The sequence below is a fragment of the Argopecten irradians genome, unplaced genomic scaffold (genome assembly GCF_041381155.1).
Source record: "Argopecten irradians isolate NY unplaced genomic scaffold, Ai_NY scaffold_0899, whole genome shotgun sequence".
NCBI lineage: Eukaryota > Metazoa > Mollusca > Bivalvia > Pectinida > Pectinidae > Argopecten > Argopecten irradians.
In genome coordinates this window covers 507-9,786 of record NW_027188366.1, presented here as the reverse complement: position 1 = coordinate 9,786, position 9,280 = coordinate 507, and the positions used below count along the sequence as shown (strand labels likewise).

The 9,280-nt window shown below is 31.8% G+C and overlaps 1 protein-coding gene across 1 annotated transcript; it reads left to right on the top strand.

Moving 5' to 3' along the window:
• The first annotated feature begins 5,423 nt into the window (after window positions 1–5,423).
• On the top strand, window positions 5,424–9,046 carry LOC138313760 (ion channel TACAN-like). The gene is made up of 5 exons (XM_069254063.1): window positions 5,424–5,437; window positions 5,841–5,936; window positions 6,441–6,530; window positions 8,405–8,470; window positions 8,906–9,046. The coding sequence occupies exons 1-5, from the start codon at window positions 5,424–5,426 to the stop codon at window positions 8,991–8,993; spliced, it is 354 nt and encodes a 117-aa protein (XP_069110164.1). The 3' UTR covers window positions 8,994–9,046.
• The last annotated feature ends 234 nt before the right edge of the window (window positions 9,047–9,280 follow it).

Here is a 9,280-nt window from a genome sequence, read left to right as displayed (position 1 = left end):
ACATTGTGCCATGGATCTTTTACAGGATGCAATTAATTGTTTTTAATGTTATCTTTATCTTTAGTAGAATTAGAAGCTCAAACTTTCCAATTGTGATTAATCTTTAGTAGAATTAGAAGCTCAAACTTTCCTGTGGTGGTAATGATGTAGAGTAAGTAACTGAAGAAGAATGCTTATTTGTCGTCTCCTCTTTTTGATAGAAAAAACATACCATTTTCAGCGGTGGAGCATCTTTAAAACTGTAATGATAATTCTCTATACTACCAAGTATTATATATATACAGTTTGTATGTCATACACAACTGTAAATGATCCATTGAAACATTTAAATTTGAAAGGAAGTTTAAAGAGACAATTCAGTCGAAGAGTACTTTAAAATTTGCATTGTATCGGAAAGAAACCAATTCTAACGGAAGTTAGATTAGTTGGTTAAATTGCCAAACCCTGGCCCTTGTCAGCATAGTAAAGAAAATTCTGTCTAGAACTATTCAAATCTTTCTTACAGAAGTGTGTTTAGATGCATGTTCTTGTCTAAATCTAATTTCACCAACTCCTCAGTGTATTGCATTTGTTCAACGTACTTGACTTTGGCTCGGGTATGGGTACAGCATACATGTTATGCCTGAATATCATATCGATCAACGGTTTAGAATTTCATCAATATCAATTAAAATACTTATGAAATTTAGCAATATTTTTTTATATGCTTTATAAAGAATGTAGAACAATACATTTATGTCATATTTTGCTTTGTGGTTATGTAACAGGATTAGCCTCATTGTATTGTCCTGGTAGTCACTCTTATAAAACATACATTATTATATAGATATGGTTATACAAGTGTATGCATATATGAATGTATAAATACAGAACATGTAATCAAACTATTTCAATATATATAGGCAAAATTGTTAAAAAAATAATGGCTCATGTATTCTAATTATGAAAAGACATTTTATTTCATTTAAATTTTTCTCTTTGTGTTGCGCTGTGTTTTTTGGCCTCAGTACTTTCAGTACTTTGATTATGCCCTTAACCTTCATTCAAGGTCACATGGGTCAAAATGGCTAAAATCTTTAAATAACTTTTTGTGAATAATTAAGAGACCTAGAGACCTGAAATTGGGCCTGTGACATGCTGGGGTGAAGGGCTACCAAGTGTGTTCAAATGAATAACCTTGATATTCAGTCAAGTCACGGGTCAAATAGGCTAAAATTTTTAAAAGACTATGTTGTATTGTACTAATAGTCAGATGACCATTAAGGCCCATGGGCCTCTACAGTGTATGTTGTTTTTGGTAGATAAATTTTGAGTTTTTCAGTTTCTTAGATGTTGGACTTACATTAGCCTTTAGTTGCCATTAAGAAAAGACTTGTATGTTTCAAGAACTTTCTTTATATTTCTTTGATTTAATATCTAGTGCTTGTCCCTAGGCCTTAATAAGATTTGTCAAAATCTTAAAAATGATCCGACGCATTTTTTCTCTGTCAAAGTGATCTATGTATCCCGAAGTCACTCTATGTTAAATTACCGCTATTCATTAAATCATTTTGTTGTTTGTAGACTGATCATGAGCTTTACAAGAGGAAACTCGAGGAAATGCTGACACTGCAAAAAAAATGTCTGACGGGAATAGCCAGTCAGAGGAAGCGACTGAAGAAGATTCAAGGCTACTGCAAACAGTGAGATATCAAATTTATTGTGTATAAACTTTGTGTGTTTTAGACCAGGAAATATCTACTAGATACTTATAGGTACAACCTTGAGTGTTTGACATTACCAAGGTGTATATATATCTATCGTTAACACAAACTATAGTCTATAAGGTGCATTTTTTTAATGACTTTTGCGATTCAGCAACACTATATTATCGATTATTCCTATACTTACAGAGATGAATTCATTGTTTGAAATTAAATTTAGATATTAGAAATGATATTTTGTTAGTTGATCATGATTATCTTCCAAATACAGTGGCTATTCCGATGATTATTCAGAGGAATTAGGGATTTCAAGATTTATAGTAAATGTTCTTTTGGCTGTAGTATAAATTAAAAAGTGTGGTAGGAAATTTCATAAAGTCCAGAAAAAGGACAATAAACTCATAAATTTGAAAAGACTCAATACTAAAAAAACATACTACATGTACATGCATATATACCGGTAGTGTTTTTGCAAAATTTTGACAATTAAGTTCCACTGAAAAAAATACAAGTCTATATTGCAATTGCAGCTACATGAATCCCAAAAATTAGTCTTCTGGATCTTAGTTTCTAAATTGTAGGTTGGTGGCTTTTTCTGAGTACTCCAGGTTTGTCTTAAGTATAATTTGGCATCTTCTGTATGCCAATATTCCATGGACTAAAGGAAACCAGAGTACTCAGGAAAAAACCCACATGATTAAGTAGGATGCAGATTTGACATTGACGTACCGTATTCGACATAATAAGCACCAAGGGCACTAAAAAAAAAAAAAAAAAAGAAAAAAAAAAACGACAAAAAGGGCACTTAATATGCCAATATTACATGGACTTGAGGAAACCAGAATTAGAGAAAACCATCATGATTAAGTAGTATGGGGATTTGATATTTGACACACTATATTCGACATAATAAGCACCTAGGGCATTTAAAAAAAATTAAAAAAAAAAAAAAAAGGGAAAAATAAAGGGCGCTTAATAAACCGAATTTGGTTTCGCATAAACTTATTGCTCAAAGTAAGCCATAAATCAATTTTTAAAAGAAATTGAATGATAACAGAAACCATTAGTTTTCAAATTTTCAGTCTGCGTTTAATTCAAGGTCAGTGAAAATGAGGCCTCAAAAGTGGTGAGAGGTGCTTATTTGGTCAAGTACGTTAACGTTATTAGTGATGACGACTTTGCTATGTAATTGAGCTACTTACATATTCTAATTATTATATGGTATAATCTATATTGCTTTTGTTACGTGTTTCAGAGCAAAGCAACAGAACCTAGATAATCAACAAAAAGCTGAGCTGAAGGAACTTGATGAAAAAACTAAAACCCATAAAACGCACTTTCGAGAGATGGAAGAAAGTCTGCCTCACAAGAACGGGTAGGAATAATGTGGTGAAAAGATTTATCTGGACCATAATTATAGAACTAACTTTAAAGAAAAAAGGGATATGTACTCTTTAAGTTATAGGATTAAAAAAAAAGTAGAAAATGAGAATCAACACTGTATTTATTCATGCGAATTCATATAATTAGCTATAATTAGCACACAGCGAGTGCTTAAACTTATTAAAAACGTCAATTGTAACAAAGCAAAGAGGGACGCTTTATCATTGCTAAAACGGCGAATCCATATCATTTCGAGAACCAATCATAGACTGACATGGGGAATAAAAGATATTATGTGGGAGAAAGGTTGTATCAATAATTATAGAACTCTTTAAAAAAAAGAGATAAATATACTCTTTTAAGTCACCGTATAGGATTAAAAAAAAACTTGCAGAAAATGAGAATCAAAAAAACAAAAACACATAAAATTAGAACCTAAGAATAAAATCCAAACTAAGTTTAAGAAAAAAAAAAAAGCAAAATAAATTGATACAGTAAGATTACTGTAAGTTATACTTTGAATCTATCTACTGTAAGTTTCACTGCAAATAAAAAAAATGCAGAATGGGAATCAACACATATTGTTTAGGAATTTGATTACCATGTTCCCCATATAATTTAACGCCCAGGATGCATAAAAAAATTGAAGGAAGAGGGTGCTTATATATATAAATACAACCAAAATGTAAATTGTGGATAAAAAAGTATCCATATTTTAACTTTTCTGAATCTGATGACACATTAATCTGACAGTGAAATAGGCTGTACCGTATTCACTGTAATTAGCACCCAGGGTGCTTAAATAATTGTAACAAAGAAAGCAAGGGTCTTACTATTGATTGAATCATGTGTTGTAAATATGACTGAACAAAATGTCTTTTATCATTCGAGACGCATTCATTAGGTTATGATTCACATGCATAAAAGACTTGCAAGTTTATGTATTTAGGATGAAATGCTGATGTAAAACAAAATTAACATGTTGTAAAATATTTTTAAACCCATGGGATGGAGGCATTTATACATCTTCAAATTATCCAAAAAGGGGAGGGGCGATGGTATAGGGGGGAGGGATGCTAATTTCGGCGAATACAGTATGTTACTATCCATATCAAAATGTACATTTGTATGTAGGAGTATTTTGATGCCAATGTCATTTAATGTCATAGACAAGGGAAGTATATAATGATAAATGGAAATTTAAGTGGTGAGAGTTTACCCTGATGAACAGGTTTTTGCATTTACTGACTATTATAATGTTCATTTAGAATGTCACCGTATTTGCATAAACATATCTTTTTCTTGAATTGTAATTTGAATAAAAAAAGCAAAAATAAGTTTTATCATTAACCTAAGCATAAAAGAAATTTAAGTTTAAAAAAGACATTCCAAATTTACTAAATAAAATTTGATTACACAAGCAAGATTAAAATGTTTGAATAAAATTAGAAAGGTACTGTGTTTCACTGCAAATAAGACACAAAAAAACTCCCCTCTCCCACTTTGACACAACATCCCCTTACCCCCCCCCCCCCCCACCCACCCACAGAGAGAAGAAAATTAGGTAAAAGTTTAGGTGGGCAGGGGTTTATTTGCAGACAACCTGGCTGACAACATTAGCAATATTGATCAATTAGATTGCCATCTTGCAATTTTTGAACGCACTGTACATTGCTGTTAGTGAAATGTTTAAAACCCAAACAAAATAAAGATACACAAGCAAGATTTACTGTTTGAAATAAAACTATAAATCTGTCTAACAGTATCTTTCCTCAGATTTCAAACCATTCAGCTTTTAAGATGTAGCACATGCATATACGGAGAATCTATATTTGAATATGAAAATGAAAACAAAATTAACAGTATGAATAAAAGCCTTTTTATCTATGGCAGTAGTCAACCAAATTTCTAATCCCTTCCGTTTTAAGATGTTGCAAATTTGTGTACATGTAGGTTATTTTATGTAGCACATGTATGTATATTGTATAACACCCAAGTGGCACACGTAATTAGCAGCCTTGTATGTAGCACATTGTATTTTGTATGCATTTTGCACAAAGGAAGTATTAGTTATGAATGGAAATTGGAATAGAAATCACTTTCACATAAAATGAAAGGTCATTAAACATTACTGACTTTATAATGTTGATTTACTTTCGTTATTTCAGAATATACCTATCTGCATATTCTGGGATGGTGAAACTGTGTCTTTACTAAACAAAGCAGGGTAATTGTAAGTATCAGTAAAATTATATACATAACACATTTAAAAATCGGACACCCCTGACATTCCATTTGGAATTTCTAGAGTCCAGTCTTTGATTAAGAAGAGTCTAAATGCTCTTCAGGATGTAATATTGAAAGGTAAATTGTGTAAAATCCCAAGTACATTGATAAGGGAAATGAACTTTCGTCTCTTTGATGCATTTATAACTTGACGATACAATTAATAAAATATTATTATTTTCTAGATTTTGATTTTGCAAAACCACACATTCCTTATTTCTGTAAAATTCAATATGAATGCAGAATTTCATCATAAAAAAAGCAGATATTTAATTTATGCATATATGTCATGCGTATACCTCCCTCTTTTGAGACCAAAATCCCTCCAAATGGTTATCAATCTCCCTTTCCACCCCTAGAAAAATATGGCATGTATGTATGTTAATTTTCCAATGATTTATCTCAGGAAGTTAATATATGTCCTTATATATTGATGAAATAAATAACTTAAGACGTGTCTGGTTACAGGTTTGCCTACAAGGAGGATTATGAAAAGTTTAAGGTGACTGTGAGTTACATAACATTGGTACTGTCTGCAGCCCTGTTCTTCATCAATGGATCTAGGTATATAGTCTTCTTACACTAGTGATGTAACAATACATCAGACTATTGATACAGTCTGATTTTATTTGATCAATTGATACAGTCTAATTTTATTTGATCAATTGATACAGTCTGGTTTTATTTGATCAATCATTGATACAGTCTGATTTTATTTGATCAATTGATACAGTCTAATTTTATTTGATCAATTGATACAGTCTGGTTTTATTTGATCAATCAGTGACAGACTGGTTTTATTTGATCAATCAGTGACAATTCAACAAGTCAATAGCAGTTGCCAACAGTACGCCAAGGTTTCAATCATAACTTTTACTAAAATGAAGTACAATGTACTGCCTAAAAAGGAAATGCGACAAAATCCTTAGCTCTTTTGCCATTTTCTAATGACACTCATCGATGCCTCCACTAATAAACTATGGTTTAAAGTAATAAACAAATTGAATATGGTGGCTGATGATCTGTAGTTTGATCTGATATTATGGCTGTGTTTTACGATTACTCTAGGTGGCTGGACGCTCTACACAACTTCCTTCTTGTATGGTATTACTGTACCCTGACCATCCGTGAAAATATCCTCGTGGTCAACGGCTCCAGGTATAAACCTTCTTTACAAAACGCTTCATTGCTATCTAAGTATTAATGAAAACAGGCTTTATATTGAAAAAAATGAAAACTATCTTTGTGATATTTAATTATAATCTGTAGCCAAGTTATTTCACCTCCACTTTTAAATGCTGTTTACATTTTTAGTATCATCACTTCACACCATCAACAATTTTGGCCCTAATTATCATAACATCACTGTTACATTACTTTTTGTTAGCACAGTATATGTGTACTTTTCTTATTTTCTTACGATTGGTGTTAGTCTGTCATAATTGTGCTTATGTAATAATTACTTGAAATTTTTGATAGAAACGTAAAATGAACTATTCTCAATATCAGGTAAGTATGCATGTATGGGTAATTCAGGGCACCTACTATGTGGGTACTTTTATGGAGTTCATACCAGTTGTACTGGATATTCAGTCTTTTCATATTACAGAGTTAGCTCCCTTGCGGATAGGTATCGATTGTTACGTCATTATTTTGTGAGCGCAATTCACGTCGTTTTCTCCAAAACATATGACGTTATGCTCGCAAACACATGGCTTCACAATCAATACCTAGGCGCAAGTGCAGATAACTCTGTAATATGCAAATTCGGAATAAGTACAGCAGCTTATAATGGAATGTGATTGGACCTGAATTCTCAAGATGGTTGTACACGTACATGTACTTTAAACCAGCTTTCTCTTTTGGGCGATTTACTTTTGTGAATTTTGCGATCCAAAGAAATTAGCGGAATTTAATTTCCGCTAATGGAACGGTCGGTCGACTGATTCACATACCTAATAACGTAAGTGCAGGACTGTTGTTTCCAAGTGCAGGACTGTTGTTTCTATTGGTGATGCTATTAAAAAGATTATATTCCGCGCTAACGTCATTTTAGCAGGAAGATAACGGTACATAGAGAACTTTACATTCCATCACCACTGGAGATACTAGTTCCGCACAAACATTATCATGCAGGTACATGTATCACGTGGTACGTGAATTTTATATCTACATCATTTATATTGATAGAAATTTTCATTTAATTCATAAATCAACAAACGTTTACCTTTGCAACCTTGTTTCTAAATAGAAATGGCTATTGAAAAAATTCAGCAGTCGGGAAATAGAATTGATTAACAATATGTAAAATGTATGCTTCAAATTAAAAAAATTCTAACAAACAGAATGATTTAATGTAATAATTTTAACAAAAAGAACATGATTTCAAGAAGATTTATAAGAAATCTGGATCTTGGATTCAAGAGGTTTAATTCTGATCAGGTAATGAAGCTATAAAGAGCTGTTTTGGTTTTGGCTTTGGCATTGCTTTCCATTACGTATGTACAGATACAGCAAAATATTTTAACTGTACATTCTGTATGAATTTGATAACTGAAGCAGATGCAAATGTAATATTTTCAAATTCTGGAGGGTAAAAAATTTGTGATATTGAAGAGGTCAGCTTTATTGCATTGATTATGTGGTTTCAACAGTATTACATGAGGTATTTAATATCATCATTGCGGAACAATATATATTTTGTTTATGGGTTATAACACATGTACAATGGTGATTTATTTCAATATTATATTACTGGATTATAAAGTATCCTGCTGTGAGTAGCTGTGAAAAAATTTAAGATCCTTGTATTTTAAGATACTTGAAGAATAGCATTTTGAGAAGAAATGTACATCAATTTTATAATATGATGTCTAAATTGACCACAAAATAACTATATATACATGTATAAGACCCTCGCCTTACATGTTTACATTATAGCTATTGAAGTGATTTGTATCAGTTATATAACTAAATTGTTAACAGTTAATGTAAAAAAAAAATTAATATTCTTATATTCTTTTCTCTTCCAGAATTAAGGGTTGGTGGGTGACCCACCATTTTGTATCGACTGTATGTGCTGGGATAGCATTGATTTGGTAAGTCATCTCTTTACTACAGTGTAAAGGTGAAAATGTACGTATACGCTAAAGAGAAATTGACGCTTATTAAGCTTGAACATGCAAATTTCCCCTGATTTTGTGAATGTATGAACTACGTAGCTAAAAGTCTGAAAGCATGTCATTCAATTGTGAAAATAACGCCACCAAGAACGTCTTATGCTTTCAAATCACAAAATTGGGTGCTTTCAAAAATATCCACTTAATAAAGTATATATTTAAGTTATTAACGGTGCTATAGCATGATAAAGGTCTCCTACCTGGCCTACTATACTTTTTGACCGAATACAAAATGGTTCCTAGAGGTCTTAGAATTTAAAGTAAATGGTTAGCAAAATAAAATCAGTTTACAGTTGGTTAAAACTAAGTATTGTTTATAAGCTGACTCTGTATGTTTGATTTATCACTTTGTAGGCCTGACGGTTACTCCTACCAAGCCTTTAGGACCCAGCATGTTGTCTTCTCTCTCTACCTTAGTAAGTTAAAGATGCTCCACTGCTGACAAATGGTATTTTTTCACTATCAAAAACAGGAGCAGACGATTCAGTATTTTTCTTCTGTTGCAAAAGTTACTTACTTTACACCATTACCACCATTGAAAAGTTTGACCTTCTTATTTTAATTCAAGTTAAAAATATGAAAAATAATGAACTGCATCTCAAAAAATTCCATGGCACTATATTCTATATGGAATGAAGTACTGATTGCGCATGCAACAAAGGCAAAATAAATTATTTTATATTATTTTTTGTGTAAATTAGGCATATATATACACGATTAAACACAAAT

Bases quoted from the DNA above. Each gene is read 5' to 3' on its own strand.
- LOC138313760 (XM_069254063.1), top strand. The intron at 5,937-6,440 runs GTATATAGTCTT...CGATTACTCTAG, and splicing joins TTCTTCATCAATGGATCTAG to GTGGCTGGACGCTCTACACA. The intron at 6,531-8,404 runs GTATAAACCTTC...TTTCTCTTCCAG, and splicing joins CTCGTGGTCAACGGCTCCAG to AATTAAGGGTTGGTGGGTGA.